General features: G+C 36.4%; 1 protein-coding gene across 1 annotated transcript; it reads left to right on the forward strand.

Annotated features, from left to right (window-relative positions):
* The first annotated feature begins 814 nt into the window (after positions 1-814).
* Positions 815-20560, forward strand: oafa (OAF homolog a (Drosophila)). The gene is made up of 4 exons (XM_051129836.1): positions 815-1505; positions 15774-15908; positions 16221-16401; positions 18755-20560. The coding sequence occupies exons 1-4, from the start codon at positions 1275-1277 to the stop codon at positions 19021-19023; spliced, it is 816 nt and encodes a 271-aa protein (XP_050985793.1). The 5' UTR covers positions 815-1274; the 3' UTR covers positions 19024-20560.
* Positions 20561-21416: the final 856 nt, after the last annotated feature.

Consider the following 21416-nt stretch of genomic DNA (forward strand, 5'->3'; position numbering starts at 1 on the left):
ATATGTGACCCTGGACCACAATACCAGTCATAAGTAGCACAGATATATTTGTAGCAATAGCCAAGAATACATTATATGGCTTAAAATTATACATTTTTCTTTTTTATGCCAAAAATCATTAGGATATTAAGTAAAGATCATGTTCCACAAAGATATTTTGCAAATTTCCTAACGTAAATATATCAAAGCTTAATTTTTGATTAGTAATATGGATTGCTAAGAACTTCATTTGGACAACTTTACAGGTGATTTTCTCAATTTTTTGACATTTTTGCACCCTCAGGTTCCAGATTTTCAAATAGTTTTAGATTATATAAATCTCAATTTCCAAAAATTGACCCTAATGACTGGTTTTGTGATCCAGGGTCACATATTATGCACATATATTGAAATAATCTGCATTTTTGTAATATTTAAATATGATGTAAACACTACATCACTTTTTGATTCTGAATTTTAAAATCAATATCATTTATTATATCCCCGCATGATCTAGCTGTCTTGCAAATCTACTATTTAAAAAATCTGATAAAGTAACATGAAACTTTGATGGTGATTTTTAAGATTCCCCATTTTTTGACATAGTAGGCCTATATTAAAAAACAAAAACAATGTAAAATAAATTTACACACAAATATATTTTCAGAGGTAACATTATACAGAGGTTAGCGCTAGAAATGTATCTGAGGAATTGTGTCTTAATCAGCCTGTTATTTGAGAGGGCGCTATGCCTTTAAGAGTTTCCGAGCGCTGCCTGCGAAACTTTGGGAGGCCGTTGGACTGCTGCACTTTGGATAATGAAGGAAGTGACGAATCCGCAATACTAGGAGAGAGAGGGGGGAAAAACTCCAGAGGAGAAAAACAGAAACTAAGACTGAAGTCAGCGTGAAGCGCACTGTACTGAATGAAGGCGAGCGTCAGAGGCATGAGCAGCACGAGTCAGCGAGAGCTCACGAATCAAAGTTCCCTCAATGAGAGACGCGAGACGAGTGCAAACCCCAGATTGATCCGTGCGTGACGCGGCTCTCCTAAATGTTTATTTACCAAACGTGAAAAGTCTCCAGACCCGTTTTAAAGGACTTTATGAATTCTTTTGTATATCCAGCTTCCAAAAAATATGGATGAAGTTGCGAAAGTGGAGCCGCTGTGATGTTTGGAGGAGATAGCGGAGTCTGTCTGAAGAGTCTTGTGGAATGAGTCGAACCGCATCAGCGACTGTTATTCCAGTGGATTCTCCTTCTGAGCTCGCTTTTTGAGTTTTAGGATTATCTGGAATGTTTGCGAGGTGGATTTCGCCCGGTTCAGTTCGGTTCACTGTTTGGCTTTGGCTGCTCACGGTGTCAGTAACTCTCGGGTTTGCTTCAGAGCTGAAGGTGAGGGTTCGTTTGGCCGATGGACAGATCACAGATGAACTTCTGGAGGCGGACAGTGAGAGAGACTCCATCACTGTGGAGTTTAAACAGGGAGATGGGACTCTTATAACTTTTGTGGCCGATTTCAAGCAGGTAAGTTGAAAATTGTGGCCAGGATGAAGGTTTGTGGTTGTTTAATCTGACTGTCACATGATGCCACAGAAGTGTGTTGAAATGCACTATGTTTCATGACTTTTTTTTCATGTTTCATTCATAGTGGAGGAATTATTAGTTGATTAATCGGAATGTCAATTCATGCTTTTCTTTTTTACAGTTTTACACTAAAGCTGTTCTAAATTCTGTTCTAAATTACATTTCATATGAACAAACATCTGAAGGACATATGCTCTGTTACTTTAAGAATATGCAATATATATTCTGCATATACAAATTGAATCTTAAATCTAAATCTTAAAGTGCTCTTAAAATGATATGATATGCAGAAGTTATGGATGTACAGTTACATTTATGTTTATTTAGTTGGCTGGCAATGTATCATTCTATTTTGCTCTGTTACCTTATAAATATAATTTTGACATTCTTCACTTTAATAAATATATATATACATGCACAAAGATGGGTAGATTACTTACAAATTGTAATCTGTTACTGATTCCAGATTACATAAAAATTTGAGTAACGTAATCTAGGTTACTCATTTTAAGTAATGTATGCTGACTACTTTTTAGATTACTTTTAGTTTTTTTTTTTTTGTCAAACTTGTTTTAAATTTACTATCAGATGTACCATATAGATAAAAAAAAGAAAAAAAAAAAAAAAAATGAGAAATGTATTTGTAATCTTTTACTGATTTCAGATTACATAATGAAAATTGTAGTAACATAATCTAGGTTACTCATTTTAGGTAATGTATTTTGACTACTTTTTAGATTACTTTTAGATTACTTTTTTCAAACGTGTTTTAAATTTATCATCAAACGTACCGTATAGATATAAAAAAAAAGTAAAGGAAAAAAAAGAAATATATTCTTTTAAAATCAGCATCAAAAAAATGCATTTAACTGGGCATAATATAAGTTGATAAAAGCTAATAATTAATTAAATCATAAAAAAGTAAAATAAAAGTTATTTAAACTCTTGAAAAATAAATATCGAAATCAGTGACATTGCACAATGACTTTCAGATTTGAATTATTTTTGTCCGTACATCATTATTTGTTTCATACTTGGTCTAATGGCTAGAGAGATGCTATTTTCCGTCAAATTCATAAGCACGGCTTGCAAAAAAAAAAAAAAAAATTTGTTACGACATTTGTGAATATAGACAGAGCTAAATGGTTTGACAGTAGGGTTTTAGAAAGGAAAATTTAAAGGCGTAAAAGAGAAGAATAGGGGAGAATCAATAAATTATGAATAATTCTCTGCCGTTATGTGAATATGTAATCACAGAACCCATAAAAAAAGTAACTGTAATCTGATTATGGGCATTTTAAAATGCAACGTACTCTTAATTACAAGTACTTTTGGAATGAAATTAAGACTTGGAAGTTGTAAATGTGAGTTTTTTTTTTTTTTTTTTTTTTTTTTTTTTACAGTTACATTTAATTATTTAGTTGACTGACACTGTAATCCAGAGAAAAGTACAATGCTTTCAATGCATCTTCTCAAAACCAGTGAGATTTAGATGATATTGCTTACATTTCTAGCTCTGCTACATTTCTTTTTTTCATTTACCAGATCATCTACTGTACAGTGATAAAGCCTCAGATATTGGCGATTAAACTTGTAATTTGAGAAGTGGTTACTTTTTCTTCCTTAAACTATTATAATCAGTGCATTTGTGTTAAATCATCCATATTAGCGCTGAACTTCTGACCTGAGGTCAGATTCTTTTAGTGGTGATCATACCATCAGGATTAGCAGTGGCACTGTCACTGAACTCATCCGCCTCAGTTCAGTCACGTCAGCAGCCCTCTGCCCTCTCGCGTCCCCTGATCCTGCACAGATGTGGTCAGCGTGGGGGTTTGGATCACATTTGGGAAGGCTTGAACTTTTCCTTTCCTCCTTTTATCAGTTCCACTAGCGAGCCTGTCTCCATTCTTCTCACATGTGTTTCTCATCTCGAGTTTCCCCCTGTATCTCAGGGATTTATGGAAAGTTGAATTAACGATGACTTCCAGCTGGATTTACTGCACGCTGCACTGCAAAGGCTTAAACGGGGACGGAGGAAGACAAATATTCATTCATTAGAAATATTACTGAATGAAGTATGGTTTTGCTGGGATCCCACTAATCAGGTGCTAAGCGAACCCTCTGGATTTGATATCCAAAGCTGTAGTATTTTTCTTTTCTTCTCATTTCTTTTACATAAACATTTAGTGACAGATTTGGCACAGCACAGATCTTCATTTATTTTTCGTTTATCAAAGTGAATGCAGCCTGTGATTTCCTCTCATCAGAAAATATACGTTTTCTGTTACTGTGGAATTTACAGATTAAATGCCAACTGTGGCATATTTTACACTAGATTCAGACAATTTTTATATTGTTAGTCTTCATTAAATGGATACGGTCAAAAACGAGGTGCAGTTTACCATCCCTCCACTAATTATATAGCAGCGTTTTGTTTTAGTCACCGTTCACTTTTGGTTTCACTGGAAATCAGATCAGATTGTATCACGCATGCCTAAAAGGAATTTTTTTTTGTTTGCATACATTTTCATACATTTACATTTTCAAAGCATACAGTTTCGTAATTTAAAAAACAGGTATTTCTGATTAACAGACTAGCATTTTTCCAGTCTGTGTGGAAAAAGTGTGGGATGTATGAGATTCTTTGATTGTTTGGTCAGCTTCAGCTCCGTTTCGGGGGTTGCAGGAATTCCGGTAACTAATCAGCGGTGACTGTTTGGTGGAGGAGACACTTTGTATGATCACAAATCTTTCATCTCCAACTCAAGCTCTTCTCTTAAACGGTTCCGTTGTATTTCTAGTGGTATTATGTTTCTCAGCGCATCAGCAGCATAGGCAGCGGCGAAGATGAATTCATCTCATCTCGCATCCTCTGCCTGAGGAGCAGGGCGGTCTGCTTTTATGCTCATCTCCCTATTGGGATATCTGTGACCTCCTTGGACACAATCCAACCCACCTCTTTGCTTTGAAATGTTATCGGCACTAGCTTTTGGGCTTGCTGAAAATTTCATTATGTTAGATTCAACTTTAGGGCGAGCTTTTATTGTTGCTTGAGGCAAGACGTGTTGCATTGGCTCTGGTATGAGAAACTCATCATACGTTTGGTAGCATTTTGAAGTTGTTTCGCTTTTCAAATTGTCGTTTTGTCACTTGTGGGAACTTGTCTGTCTTTTATGTCCCGGTTTTACAGTTTGTTTGGATGCTGTCCAGGTGCGTAAACTTGCCCAGTCTAACCTGTTTCAGAATGTCCCACTGAGTCTGAGTCATGTGAGATGGATGTGACCTTAACCACACACCGCACAGGCTCGAACAACCTCTCTCATGAAGTATTATGACACAAATGGATGTTTAAAAGATTTATGTCAAGATGAATGACAGACCACACCTGTTGTGTAGACTTGTAATGCTGTTTTACATTACAATAAAGGAACTAAGAAATTGCGTGACTGGCAAAGTATAAATATCTCATTGCAAATTGCTGGGTTTCGAGGTGGTTTTGTCAGCATGCAGAAATGGCATAATTTGCCTTTAAAATCATTTGTTAAATTGAGTTCGCTGGTGATACTCTGTAAACAACAGAATGGATTGCACAGAGGGTTAATGTACTACTGAACACAATGTTCTGCTCATTTATGCTGTCTAAACTATCATTCCAGCAGCAATGATCAGCAAAATATGTGAGTTTTGTTTAGTTCAGTGGCATTGTTTACATTCAGTGCTGCCAATATGGCCGATTGATGACGTGTTGTGAAAACCCTCTATACAAAATAAAGTGTACGGTGTCTCAAATACAGGTTCATTTCAAGTTTTCATGTGCAAGTGTGTTGACAACAGGCAGGCCATCTCTGCAGGCCCCTTGGGTACAAGCTGATGTCTTTATTGAAGGCAGAACCAGGCAGATGTTGACCCTTTGAATGCTGCTGAGTAGGAAGAGGCCTCTTTTACCCACAGAGAGAGCGGCACACTGTTATGCAAAGTGCTTTGAACTGTTCAAGTCAGTTGATCGGGAGTGCATTGAGAAGTGAGAAACTAAAATATGCTGATTTTTAATCATACTTTGCTTGAACATCCAAGCACAGCAGTCCTTTAATTCATGTGTGTTGCAATTTGGTAAAACCCTTGATTGCAGAGCACAGATTGGTTCAAAAAATAAATCCCTGTGTGAAATGGTCTTCAGTGTTTCATAAATTGTCACAAGCAAATGGCAGTTTGATTGCTAGAGATTGCTTTCATCGTACCTTAGCAGCATAGAGTTTACTTAATCAACATGGTAGTTTCTTCTTCAGTCACTGAATTGCAGATATGAGGATTTTACACAGTTTTTTTTCAGTGGTGGAAGAATTGAGACCATTTGTAGTAATTGAGCATTTTACATTTTTGTTCAGGTGGCTTGAAGAGATAGTTCACCCAAAAAAATTAAAATTCTGTCATTAATTACCCTCATGTCGTTCCAAACCCGTAAGACCTTCATTCATTTTTGGAACACAAATTAAGATATTTTTGATGAAATCCCAGAGATTTCTGACCCTGCATAGACAGCAACGCAACTAACACATTCAAGGCCTAGAAACGTAGTAAGGACATCGTTAAAATAGTCAACCTGATCTCATGACAAAAACATATCTGTGGGAGTTGTTCGGATTGTTCAGATTGTTTTAACGTACATATGGAACGTGTTATTTGACGTTGGTTTTGTATGTATCACCGCAGTTCTGACTTGAAATGTCCATTGTGTGGCGCTGTAACTCTAACGCTTCATGACGTTTTAAAATAACGTACCACCTGCACAACACCTAATACGTATTTCGCGTCTTGCAAAAGTTTTAACAGGTAAGTTTTCATCATGAGATCAGGCAGAAAATAGTCCATGTGACATCAGTGGTTCAACTGTGAAGTTATGAAGCTGCGAGAATACTTTTTGTGTGCAAAGAGTGTCTTCTCTTTTGTGTCAGTCTTTGACGCACAAAGTATTCTCGTAGTTTTATAAAATTAAGGTTGAACCACTGATGTCACATGGACTATTTTAATGATGTACTCACTACCTTTCTGGGCCCTAAATGTGGTAGTTGCTATCTACGCAGGGTCAAAAAGCTCTCGGATTTCATCAGAAATATTGTACTTTTTGTTCCAAAGATGGACGAAGGTCTTACAGATTTGGAACGACATGAGTTTTTATTTGCATAGGAACCTGGTGAGTGTGCTTTTAGGTCCTGAAGGTGTATGAAGAACATTTTACTCATTATAATTCATTCACTATATCGCCGGAATTAGTTTTGATAGTAAAACATGCTTTATTATTATTGAGGATTAGCCGTTTCCTTAAAGCCCTTCCAAAGCGGCAAGAGAGAAGAAATAACCTCTGATCTCTTTGATTCATTGCTTTATGAATCAGGCCTTGGGTTACGTCAGTTCTAGCCAAGTCCAACTTCCCGTTAAAAGCCATTGTACAACCCAAGGTTACATTTTTGTTTTCTTGATGAGGCATATCTTTATAGAAATGAGATGTACTTCCCCTTTTAGTTTGCAGGAACAGCATGAATCCTCTTTAGTGCGTAAGGGTCTTGTCTCTTCCTTCTCCCATGCTCTGATGTCTCCCTCCGGGCTTTGTGCAATACCTTCTGCTTGGTATGTGGTGTTGAAATATTGGCATAACGGTTGTAAAGAGGCATCAGGTTTAAGATCTTGATTTATTATTTAACACATGAGCCATTGTGCCAAATGTTTTGTTAGTTATGAGATGGTTTTGGAAGGAGTTAGCAGCCCATAGGAGGTACCGCCGTGATCCTGACTAGAGCAAATAAGCATGTATCAGTGACTGTGAAGCACAATCAGACAGCTGAAACAGAGTAAAGACGTCCCTGGCGTCCCGCAAGAGCTCAAGTTAGCCACATGCCAAATAGGAGTCAAAGGTCACACGTTGACAGCCCAGTGGAAGCAATGGTCTTCCATTACTGTTAGAGCCAAGTGCCTCTATTTTTGCCCTGCTGTTTAGTTTTTGGTGTCATATTCAAAGGATAATCTACTTTAAGATGTTACCAAAACAGAATTGCGTCGTCTTGTATTTAGTGGAATACGTTATGTTTTTGCTCTTAGGTGTGTGAGACCTCAAATTCCTCTTGTATTTGAGCACAGCTCAAGCGTTTCTCCCACGCTCTGTCTTTTGTCCAAGGTTGCTGTTCATTAGAGCGAAAGGTTAAATGCTGGCATGCACCTGTGCCTTTTCACCAGCCTTCTTAGAAAACCAATTAAACATCTTTGCCGTCACAGAAGGAGCTGTAATCCATTTAAGGGAAATTCTAGACAATAGAGTTTCCATAGTTTCTTTTTAAGAAGGAACCACGTTTACAATAAACCTGCTTTTGTGGATCATATCTACATGCCTTGTTATTTGTTTATATTAATCTTGAAACTTTCCCCCAGTTACCTTTAACTGCTCTGGGTTTTTTGTTGTATGTAATGCACCATAACCATTGAATCTTTGAAGTCTTGCCAATCTGGAATTTCGTTTCACAAGGGAAATTTTAAAGCATGTAGACCTGCATTCTGACACAGCCTTGATTACTTCAATCTAGCGATATGGCTTGAAGGAATACTTTGCCTGAAAATGAAAATTGTCACGGTTTGCTCACCCCCATGTCATTCCAAACCTGTATGGTGTTCTTTCTTCTGTGGAACATAAAAGAAGGTATTTTTAAGAATGTCTCAACTGTTTTGTCCATATAATGAAAGTTAATGGGGTCCAAAACAACTTTCTTTGAATGGACAAACAAAAACTAAGACAACTTAGGTTTGTCATAAGTCATACAGGTTTGGAACAACATGAGGGTGAGTAAATGGCTTTAGCCAGGAAGGCCGGAAATATATTTTACGCAGATCAATGCTTGGCGAACATGCAGTTATGTGGTAGTAAAAAGTACTCAAGAGGGCTTTAGGGTTACTCTCAAATGTCTGTGCCATTAAACCAGATGCATTGTTACTCAGGTAGCAGCTATAAACATGTCGACAGTTGAATGTGTGCTATTGTATTTACCAAACTGTTGCTCCTCCATGACTCTGAGAAAACTGTTGAAAAGAAGAGTGTTTATGTTAACACTAGCTATGACACATTATGAATTATGTTCAGATAGATTTCAGATATAAAGTATGGTGTGCATGTTTCGGGGCTAGGGGAAATCGAAAAGGAAGAAAGAAATTGAGGGAATTTGAAAAGGATCTCTACTTCTTTATCTAATCAAATTCATCCATAGATCTGTTTGTAGTTAACCCACATTTTCAATATGGTAATGCTGGTGTTAATAATGCATGTAATCTTGAAATATACTGACTTGTTTTGCATGTTTTGTTCTCAATTCTCTTGTGTGTTTGTTGTGCAGTACAAAGTTTTTTTTGATGGCAACATGTGCATTATATTGCAAACAGGCATCTTAAGCAATTCCTCTTAAGGCCTCTTGGGTAGATATTATTCATGCCAGTTGTTACAATGGAAAGCAGCACTTGCAAACACAACGCAAACGTTTTTAATGTGGCAAAACAAAGAGCATTTAATCGACGCCGTTTATACAATCATTCATCAATGTCACTGAACAGTACTGGCAGAATTAGCAAAAATACATTCTATCACGTCTTTCATAGTTGCTCGTCTCTAGGGATGAATAGAGAGGGTGTTTTATGTTTAAGAGACAAACAAACATGAAGTTTGGAGGCTAGTCTTATAAACTACCACAAATTCAGATCCAAACAACATTCACTTAGATACAAGTTTCAAAACTTTAGCACAAAATAAAGCTGTAAGCCAATCTAACATTCAAACATTGGAAATAATTGTTTTTTTTTTTTTTTTTTTTAATGTTTTTGAACTGTTTCTAATGCTCACCAAGGCTGCATTTATTTGATCCAAAAATATAGTGGAAACCATAATATTGTGAAATGCATTAAATTGATCAAAAGTGACAGTAAAGACCAGTAAATTTCAAATAAATGCTGTTCTTTAGAACTTCATCTGAGAATTCTACAAAAAGTATCGGTTTCCACAAAGAACTTTAGCAGGAAAAACTTTTCAACATTAGTAAATCAGAATCATTACATTTTAAAACACATTCAAATAGAAAATGTAGAAATGTTTTTACTCTGACTTTATCAATCTTTGTTTGAGTATATGCCAATGGTGATGGTTCAGAAATGTCAGAAAGCACTTCTTGCGTTTTTTGCCTCAAGTTTGCATGTCTGTAACTTAAGAAGTATTAAGGATATCTTAATATCCTTTTAGATTTTGGTTCTTAGCAAACTTTTCTTTTGGTATCTTCATTTAAAGGTCCTTGATGGTTCAGTCCCAGAGGTATGAAGATCTTAATGTGGCTCCATGGGTGAAGTGGTTAATTGAATCTCAGGTGAAAATTGCCATTTTGTAGAAGGGGGTCAAAATGACAATTTTCACCTGAGATTGGAGCCAATTTACAGGGGTGTAGAAAGCTCATTATTTTATTTGTACACAGAGATTGGTAGGTCTGTTAGTAAAATTAGTTGATTTCATCAATCTTTATTTCATTGTATACTAACGATGACAGTTAAAAAATGGCAAAAAGCACTTCTTAGGTTTTTTGGACCAAGTTTGAATGCCTGTAACTCAAGAAGTCATAAAGATATCTTTCTGTCCCTTTAAATTCAGGTTTTTAACAAACTTTGCTTTTGGTATCCTTATTTGAAAGGCCCCTTGATGGTTCAGACTCAGAGATATGGAGATCTTAATGTGGCTCCATGAGTAAATTAATAAATTGAATCAGGTAAAAAATTGTAATTGGTAATTTGGAGATTTGGAGCCAATTTACAGGCGGTAAAAATGATTTTAGAAAGCTGGCAGCCTCATTATTTTATTTTGCACAGAGATTGGCAGGTCTGTTGAATCTGTTGAATTTATCAGTCTTTATTTTATTATATGGCAATGGTGACAGTTCAAAAATGGCAAAAAGCACTTCTTGTGGTTTTTACCTCAAGTTTGTATGCCTTTAACTCAAGAAGTATTGAAGATATCTCAATTTTCTTTTAGATTCTGGTTCTTAACCAACTTTGGTATCTTTATTTTAAACGCCCTCGATGGTTCAGTTCCAGAGTGAGTGAATTGGTAAATTGAATCTCAAGTGAAAATTGCCATTTGGAAAAGGGAGGTCAGAATGGCAATTTTCACCTTAGATTTGGAGCCAAATTAGAGGAGTGTGAAAATGACTTTAGAAAGCTGGCAGGCTCATTATTTTAGTTTTACACAAAGATTGGTAGGTCTATTAGTAAAGTCTGTTGACTTTAACAACCTTTGTTTTACTATATGCCAAAAATGACAAAAAAGCATTTTTTGTGTTTTTGCCTCAAGTTTGCATGACTGTAACTCAAGAAATATTAAAGGTATCTTAATATCCTTTCAGATTGTGGTTCTTAACAAACTTTCCTTTTGGTTTATTCATTTTAAAGGCCCTTGATGGTTCAATCCCAGAGATCTTAATGTGGCTCCATGGGCAAATTAGTAATTCAAATAGGTGAAAATTTACATTTTGTAGAAGGGGGTCAAAATGACAATTTTCAGCTGAGATTTGGAGCCAATTTACAGGTGGTAAAAATGATTTTAGAAAGCTGGCAGTCTCATTATTTTATTTTTACACAGAGATTGGTAGGTCTATTAGTAAAGTCTGTTGACTTTATTGACCTTTGTTTTACTATATGCCAAAAATGACAGTTAAAAAATGGCAAAAAAGCATTTTGCCTCAAGTTTGCATGCCTGTAACTCAAGAAATATTAAAGATATCTTAATATCCTTTCAGATTCTGGTTCTTAACAAACTTTTCTTTTGGTTTATTAATTTTAAAGGCCCTTGATGGTTCAATCCCAGAGATCTTAATGTGGCTCCATGGGCAAATTGGTAAATTGAAAAAGGTAAAATGGTGGATTATTTAATAAATACACATCTGTGACATTTAATATTTTGGCTTTCATTATTATATATGTTTGTCTTTCCATATAAAAAAAATTAACAAATCAAAAATTGGAGCGGGCTACCTCTGAATTTCATTGCATGGGCAAACAGTTGAATCATCTTTCAAAATATCTTTGGTGCAGCCAGTGTTTCATTTATGACTTTATTGTTTTTGATAATAAGTCAACGTTGTGTATCTGACGTGAATTTTATGGCGTACGCAGTGTTTGGTATGGACTGTGAAAGCAGCGCCAAGCTTTGTGACAGTGCCACTGTCAGACGTCAGCATAGTCCAAACAAACACGCCGTGATCCTGCAGCAGGAAGCAGGACCAGGAGCAGAAGCTAGTGTTTGCTTTGACTTCAGAGATGGCATACATTTCTTCAGGACTGTCAAAATAAACTTTCCGGCAGCGAGATTTATGTTCAGTTTCTAATCTGGGCATTTGGTGGACCGGCTCAAGGTGGGCGAACGAATGAAAAACTGAGCCGAGGATCAAGCTGACTGAAGTATTTACTCGCTAACCTGGCTTAGACATGTTCCTGCATGGCGGGGGTCAAACAGAGAATTGTAACAGGACCCTGGAGGAAAGCGAAAGAGATAGTCACCACAGATAAGGAAAGAGGAAATTGTCAAGCACTGAAGATAAAGGGTAGCTGTAAAGAGAAATCAATGATTGAGCTGCTGATATCAGGTCGGCTCGCATCAGCTTAGTGAGCGGTCTACCTGCGCGGTGTCAGTTTGCTGGGTTTCTCCCTGTTGTCATCGAGGTGTTTGCGGAGTAGTGACGCCAACACTTCCCTGTAATTAAACAGAGTGCCTAGAGCAGTTCCCCCACCAACGCCCCCTTCTCAAACCAAACCGCCTGTCTGCCGGCTGGGAGGTCCTTGTAGTGCCAGATCTTAAAATAACAAGGGCCTGCTCACTCCCCCCCTCTTGTGTTTGTTGATTGTTCTGTCACCCATGCCGTAATTCCGCCAGGTCTGCCTCCTCCGTCAATCTAATAACCTTCCTGCTGCTTCCTCCTTGGAAGAGCCTCCATGCCGAACGGCTCTTCATTAGAAATATAGTTTTGAGTTACATTTATTAACTTGTTTATAGCTTGTCTGTGATTTCATGGACAGATTTAGAGATTGGGGTCTGTGTACTTGATACACATAAGACACACATAAGAGATGCTAGTATGTAGTATATGAACCACATACTGTTTTTTTTTTTACAGAAAAGTATTTATTTGTGATAAAGATTTTATAAAATAAGACAAAATAAGTTGGATTAAGCATTGTGAAAATACACTACTGTTTCAAAGTTTGAAGTATTTTACTGCAAAAAGTAATATTGTGAAATATTAGTAATATTTAAAATAATGTTTTTTAAATGTTTTATTATCAATGTTTGATAACATTTCCTATTATTACCTATTATTGTGCTGCTTTCTGTATTTTTATTGAAATACTTTTTTTTTCTAAATTCTTTGAAAAGAAAGTTTAGAGAAAAAGGAAAGATACATGTTTAATTGAAATGGAAACATACAATGGAAACAAATCATTTTGTTACATTATGAATGTCTTTACTGTCATGCGACCTTACTGAATAAAAGTATTTATCCTACTTTTGAACGGTAGCGTATAATATCTAGAATCATTCGTATCTGTTTAGGAATGGAAACATCTAGTTAAAAAATAAAAACAAATTAATAAATATAAAATAAATATTTATTACATTTATTTTATATATATATATATATATATATATATATATATATATATATATATATATATATATATATATTTGAATACATCTATAAATTGGTTAAAAATATTAGGTAAAAATATATGAAATAGCTAAAAAAAAATAGAATAGATAAAAAAACAATTTCTTTCAATATTAATATTACTATAAATAATACTATATATATATAAATATATAGTTATATATGTAGTTATATATAAAGTTTGAAGGAATTTACAAATTATTTAATTAAAACAAGAATATATATATACTTACATGTACTTTATAAGTTTAGTATTATATTTATAAAATGTGTGTATATATCTATATAATATATAAATATAAATATTAGTAAGAATACATAATATAATTCAAAGAATTTCTAAATGATAAAGGTATGTCTATATATATATGTATATATATGTATGTATGACTATCTATATAATATTTATATAAATATAACTATTAGTAAGAATATATAATTTTATAATAATAGATAGATAAAAGTATATATATATATATATATATAATAAAAAAGCAGATGTATGTCAAATAATTCAGTGTAAAATATTTAAACAATGTTTACACAATGTTAGTTAAATGTAACCATGAAATACAATATATATATTTTTTTATTTTATTTAATCTTTTTTGTCTTTTTAACTTGATAAACAAATCTAAAATGGATAAAGAAATGACATTAACAATGAAAAAACATTTATTACTTGTTACCTTTAGCTACCTTTTGAAAACTGTTGTGAAAGAAACTTTTTTCAGGATTCTTTGACGAATAGGCATGTTTCAGAGCAGCATTTTTTACTATCACATTTGATCAATTAAATGCATTCCTTGCTGAATAAAAGTATTTATTTCTTTAAAAATATCTTAGTGACTACAGCTGTTTTTGTATTTATTTGTCAATTTATAAATACTTTATTTTTATTTTTAAACTAATGCATTGGAAATTAATGTCATTATTTTAATTATAAGTGCCATTCCGCGTCCTCCATAAAAAAGCAGATCATTTGCTCTCAAATTTTTGTCAAGTTTGCGCAGGAAAAACAAACACGTTTAATTTGGATTGGCTAGCAATCACCAAGTTTGTCTGCAAAACTGAATTTACACCCCCGGGCAAAACTTTACAAATAAGATCATTGTCATTCAAATAGAATGTTAGAGGAGGTGAATGAGTCTTGGCTGTCTATCTGCCACGGGCTCAGTGAGACTGCTGCTCCATGAGTTTGAGGGTTGACCAACTCTGGAAACCAGATGGAAGATTCTAGAAAGAAAATTAGATGAGAGCTCCAGAGCAAACAAAGACAGCTTGGGATTGTTTGTTTGGATTGTCTGAGAAAACCTCCGACTTTTTGCGAGCGAAACCCTGAAAGCTTGCTCCCTTCTGTCGGCTCAGTGCTCGAGACCTTACTGTGAAAAACAAGAGGAGGAGGAGGGAGTGAGGAGAATGTGTGTGTCTTCTGCTGGCAGAGTCATGGGGATGCCAGAGCAAGGAGAAACTGATGAATGGGTAGACAGGTCTGCGGCCTTGCTCTCCTCCTCTCTGGGGTTTCCCATAATGCCTTTACATGGAAGTCTTTATAGGCACAGGGGCGCTGCCAGATATCTGGTCTGGTTGCTAACAGTGACTTAATGATGTGCTGAAATATACAGTGTTTCTTTGTTGTTCTGGGCAGGAATGCTATAAAATCTTCTAATGAGGGTTTGACTGTAAACTTAAAGGTCGACAGCTGACTTTCAAATGCTAAAAAGTGAGGTTTCAGGAGCCAGAAGGAATAAAATTGATTAGTATTTGATGCTATACAAGTCTCCAACTCAAATACACCAGTATTTGTAGGTAATTAGGGGTCGACTGATATGTGTTTTTCAGGGCCAATACAGATTATTACACATCATTATATGTGTGGTGTAAAAATGGTAATATATAATACAAAAATGGTAATATATAATATGACACATTACAGATACGATATATATGTCTGGTGCAAAAATGAAAATTAATGTCAAAATTAAGAATAACAAGGGCTCTGACAAAAACTTTCTTTGAATGCATTTAAATCATTTTATCGGCAAATCGGTTTTGCCGATTTATAATAATTCTATATTATAAATGACAAATTTATGTAACAAATTATTTAAAATAAACGCTGTTCATTAAACTCAATTCAGCAAATAATCCTGACGGGGAAAAAAGGGGTTTCCATGAAAATATTAAGCAGACAAAAACATTTTTTAACACCGATATAATAAGAACCATTATTAATTGAGCATGAAATCAGCATATTAGAATGATTTCTGAAGACTAAAGTCACTGAAGACTGGTGTAAGTGCTGCTGAAAATTAATCTTTGGCATCACAGGAATACATTTTAGTATTGTTTCTACTGTTTTTGTGTGTGTGCTTATTACAAAAACATTAATGACATTGTAATTGCTTCAATTCACCTTTTTGTGTTTCTGAAGGAGTGGCACAGTTGAAAAATGACTGAATGTTTTTCTTCTCAGGATGTGAAGATCTTCCGGGCGCTGATCCTGGGAGAACTGGAGAGAGGGCAGAGCCAATATCAGGCGCTCTGCTTCATCACACGCCTCAACCACAATGAGATCATCCCCAGCGAGTCCATGGCCAGACTCCGACAGGTCAGTCCGTTTCTCCCAGGCTCCCTCGGAGGCTGATGACAGGGCAGGGAGAAGTCACTAGGGTGAAAACAAGCATATGCTGGGTGTTAGAGTTGAGCTCATAGGGTCAACTGTGTTGCGTAGGAGTGTGATGTTTTAAATGGGAGATCTCAGAGGAACAGGGCTGTAAAAGGCCTTTGATGAGTAGTTCCTGGGAGGGCGTCCAAGGTCTTAGATGTGTGAATATGAATAAAAGGTGTGAGAAAAGACCGTAAACATCAAGCGTTAAGGAACGGCACGACTAATACTAAAACTTTCCTTTTTGTACTACAGAAAAATCCCCAGGCCATCCGAACGGCAGAAGAGAAGAGAAATACGGAGATGCTGAGCATGAACGTAGCAGTCAATTTGACACGGACGTGGCAGCTGAGTGCCCACATCCACAACATGTGCAGCGTCGCCCGGGAGGCCGTGTACACTCGTGAGGCTGATGTCAGACACTGGCTGGACAGAGGCAAGCATGCTTACTGCATCCCTTAATTACACCCTACCAAACCCAGCACGATTAAATATATCGTTGACATAGTGCACTTCACATATTAACCCTCTAAAGCCTGATTTATGAAGTAGTTTTCAATTCACATTTATATGTGTAGCACTTTTCAGAATACACATTTTTGCAAATTGTTTCTTCTAACAATCTGGAGTAATTTATCATGTCAGAGTGATGTCAGTATGGCAGAAATGTACAGTTCATGGATAGTAAAAATCATGCAGTTAGTCAATGACATATATTCTAATAGAAATGGTGAATACGATTAACAGCAATTATTATATATTGTGATCAGAATTATAGTAATATAAGGAAAGACAAATCTTCTTTTCACATGAACTCCAAATTAACCTTTAGAGAAAGTATGTAAAAAGTAGTGGTGTCATTTGGTTTAAAAAAAATTCATTATCTCAACAAAATGTATTTTTTCATGATTGAAATTAGTCTTTGAAACATTAATTAAATTCAGATTTTGGTGAAGTTTTGATGGTTCTAAATGAATGTACAAATGTGTTTAATTTATATTTAATATATGTAAATATATGTTTTATATATATATAAATGTATATATATGACCTAAATTATAAATGCAACACTTTTGTTTTTGCCCCCATTTTTCTAAGATTTCTAAGACTTTTTCTATGTACACAAAAGGCCTGTTTCTTTCAAATATTGCTCACAAATCTGTCTAAATCTGTGTTAGTGAACACTTCTCCTTTGCCGAGATAATCCATCCACCTCACAGGTGTGGCAAATCAAGATGCTGCTTAGACAGCATGATTATTGCACAGGTGTGCCTTAGGCTGGCCACAATAAAAGGCCACTCTAAAATATGCAGTTTTATCACACAGCACAATGCCACAGATGTCGCAAGTTTTGAGGGAGCGTGCAATTGGCATGCTGACTGCAGGAATGTCCACCAGAGCTGTTGCCCGTGAATTGAATGTTCATTTCTCCACCATAAGCCATCTCCAGAGGCCTTTCAGAGAATTTGGCAGTGCATCCAGCCTCACAACCGCAGACCACGTGTAACAACACCAGCCCAGGATCTCCACATCCAGCATCTTCACTTCCAAGATCGTCTGAGACCAGCCACCCGGACAGCTGCTGCAACAATTGGTTTGCATAACCGAAGAATTTCATGCACAAACAGTCAGAAACCGTCTCAGGGAAGCTCACCTGCATGCTTGTCGCCCTCATTGGGGTCTCAACCTGACTGCAGTTCGTCGTCGTAACTGACTTGAGTGGGCAAATGCTCACATTCGATGGCGTCTGGCACTTTGGAGAGTTGTTCTCTTCATGGATGAATTCCGGTTTTCACTGTACAGGGCAGGTGGCAGACAGCATGTATGGCGTTGTGTGGGTGAGCGGTTTGCTGATGTCAACGTTGTGGATCGAGTAGCCTATGGTGGCGGTGGGGTTATGGTATGGGCAGGCGTATGTTATGGACAACAAACACAGGTGGATTTTATTGATGGCATTTGGAATGCACAGAGATACCATGACGAGATCTTGAGGCCCACTGTTGTGGCATTCATCCACGACCATCACCTCATGTTGCAGCATGATAATGCACAGCCCCATGTTGCAAGGATCTGTACACAATTCCTGGAAGCTGAAAACATCCCAGTTCTTGCATGGCCAGCATACTCGCCCAAGATGTCACCCACTGAGCATGTTTGGGATGCTCTGGATCAGCATTTACGACAGCGTGTTCCAGTTCCTGCCAATATTCAGCAACTTCGCACAGCCATTGAAGAGGAGTGGACCAACATTCCACAGGCCACAAAATTTAACAACCTGATCAACTCTATACAAAGGAAATGTGTTGCATTGCATGAGCCAAATGGTGGTCACACCAGATACTGACTGGTTTTCGGACCCCTCCGGACCCCACAATACAGTAAAACTGCACATTTTAGAGTGGGCTTTTATCGTGGCAAGCCTAAGGCACATCTGTGCAATAATCATGATGTCTAAGCAGCATCTTGATATGCCACACCTGTGAGGTGGATGGATTATCTCAGCAAGGGAGAAGTGCTCACTAACACAGATTTAGACGGATTTGTGAACGATATTTGAGAGAAATAGGCCTTTTGTGTACATAGAAAAAGTCTTAGATCTTTGAGTTCAGCTCATGAAAAATGGGGCAAAAACAACAGTGTTGCGTTTATAATTTTGATCAGTGTAGTAAGACCTAGTACAGATGTCTTACTGTTTTAATTGGAACACATCTGCATTTGTAACGCCTCACTGACCTACATAGCTTGACGCTTGATGATCATTAACGATAATGATTTTTCCAACTCTTTAGGCATGGAGGCCTCCATGTTCGAGCCTCAAGCAGTGGAGGTGCCAGGCCTGCAGAGCTGCGGGACAGTGAAGGACCTGTGGCAACCTTGTTCCTGTAGCTACAACCTCAGACTGGAATGGTACCCCTGCCTGCTGAAGTACTGCCGCAACAGAGACGTCTCCGGCAAGGGAAGCCCCTATAAATGCGGCATCAAGAGCTGCAGCAAAGGCTACCAGTTTACTTACTACGTACCCCACAAACAGCTGTGCCTATGGGAGGAAGAGACCTAGAATGATATATGCTTCTGCAAAAACATATTTAATGTGACCTTCACCACAGGTTTCATTCACCTCCAAGCCTTCAGACTCGTGCCTTCTGCACAGAGCAGAAATGATGCTGGATGGAGTGTGATTCGAGGAGCGCTAGCACTCTAATTTTGATTCTCCAGAGCACGTCTTTGTGCTGGTCAGTAGTTTTAAAACTCCTTTGCTCTGTGGAACGAGTGGAATTGAGAGCCAAGCGAGTTTGGGATGAGCAACCTGTGAATTAGTCAGTATATAACAAGATATAATCTTAAAATTAGCTGGAAATGGTTGCCAATTATTTTTTTTTTCTGAAACTTATTTATTTTGCAGTGGGAAATGATTGAAGATACATAAGCACAGCGCACATGTTAAGAGAAAGTGCATTTTCTCTCTCTTTTTTTTTTTTTTTTTTTTGATTCAAAGCACTGTATTAAGTTCTAGTGAACATACGCATGCTTTGATTAATATCGGTACAGACAGAAAATGCTATTAATTCAACTTTCAATTCAGACAGATTCAATCATGTGAATGATCTCACCTCAAGTCTTAATGCTGGGATTCTTTGGGAGTATATGTTTTTGTTTTCACAAGGATGGACTTTACTCAATTGCACAACAGTATCATTTAAAGGAACAGTTCACCCAAAAATTAAAATTTAGTGATCATTTAATCACTCACATGAGTTTCTTTCTTATGGTGAACACAAAAGAAGATATTTTAAAGAACCAACAGTTGTTGGTCCCCATTGACTTCCATAGGGAAAGAAATACTATGAAAGTGTCAGCATTCTTCTAAATATCTTCTTTTATTAACATCAAAAAGAAACTCATACAGGTTTGGAACGACATGAGGGTGAGTAAATGATTAAATGTACAATTTTGGGTGGACTGTCCCTGTCCAGCTGGATCAATATACAAACTCAGTTTGAAGTATGGACTCTCATAAGTTGGGAACAGGCAACACTGCAAACCTGACATGAGGAAACCAATGTACGTGAGATGGAAAATATACAGAGAAAGCTGATGAAATCCTGTTTAGATTGTCACTACTGTTCATCCAACACTGCCATCTTCTGGTTATGCAGCATTACTGTCACTCAGGCTTCTCCTATCAGTATGACCTCAAAATATCAGCTGTGAAACCATCACAAATACGGATTCACAATCTTTTGTGTGGTATCGAACGTCCTCAAAGAATTCACTTTCATTCAACAGGACCAAATCCGCAGACTCTATCATTGTTCCACATTTCACTTTTCAGCTCACAACTTCTTGTTCTTACAGTGGGAATGTTCACGTTTAACATGCCACAGGTGACTCGGTTGTTGTTCATGGTACTAAAATGTTTATACTGATTTATTTAATTTTGTTTCAAAGAGTTTAAGTGTTATGTTAAAAGTGTTGTTTGAGATTACACCTTCCCTAACCTTCCCAAACAACAGCCATTGTTTGGAATACAAGTGCCTTTGGTGATTCAGTGTTTACTGAGTCTTTTTAAGGATAAAGCTGTTATGAATAAAGTATCAAAACTATTTTCCTATGAAAGTGAATATGAGCATAATATGAAGTAATTTTAAATAAAAGCTCCTTCAGCAAAGTGTCTGTTATAACCTGTCTCTTTTTTTTTTTTTTTACTGTTACATTGTTACAACATTTTAGTCTAATTTATCACAAATCATTTTGGAGTTTGCAAGTTAAAAGTGGGAGGCCAAAATTTTTTATCATTAATTAATTCACCCTCAAGTCATTCTAAACCTGTAGACCTTAATTCATCTTCGGAACACAAATTTAGATATTTTTGATGAAATCTGAGATGCAACAGACACATTCAAGGTACAGAAAGGTAGTGAGGACATCCTTAAAATAGTCCATGTGACATCAGTGGTTCAACCGTAATGTTTTGTGCGCAAAAAAAAAAAAAAAAAAAAAACTTTAAAAAAAAAAAAAAAACTTTATTCAACAATTATAAAGTCATATTTACAATGTTTTCAAAACGCGTCATCAATCGGCCATATTGGCAGCACTGAACATAAACAACGCCATTGAGTTGAACAAAACTTGCATATTTTGCTGATTATTGCTGCTGAAAATGGTCAATTATTGTCATGTTTTGGGCTGTACTAATTGGCCAGACGAGGAAAAACATTTGGAATACTATTAGACTGCCAAAAGTTATAACAAATCAAGGAGAAGAGTGCAAAAAACGGAGGAAAAAAGGCGTTTGTGGTTGACCAAACTGAACCAGGATTTCCAGGGCAAGAATCTTGACAAAATTCATGTTTGTTCTTATCATTTCCAGTCAGGTAGGTGAAATATTAGGCTAATATCTTAATTAATACCGCTTGTATGTATCTTTACCACCTATTAACTTTAGTTTGT

This window comes from Labeo rohita, chromosome 15, assembly GCF_022985175.1.
Source record: "Labeo rohita strain BAU-BD-2019 chromosome 15, IGBB_LRoh.1.0, whole genome shotgun sequence".
NCBI classification, from domain to species: domain Eukaryota; kingdom Metazoa; phylum Chordata; class Actinopteri; order Cypriniformes; family Cyprinidae; genus Labeo; species Labeo rohita.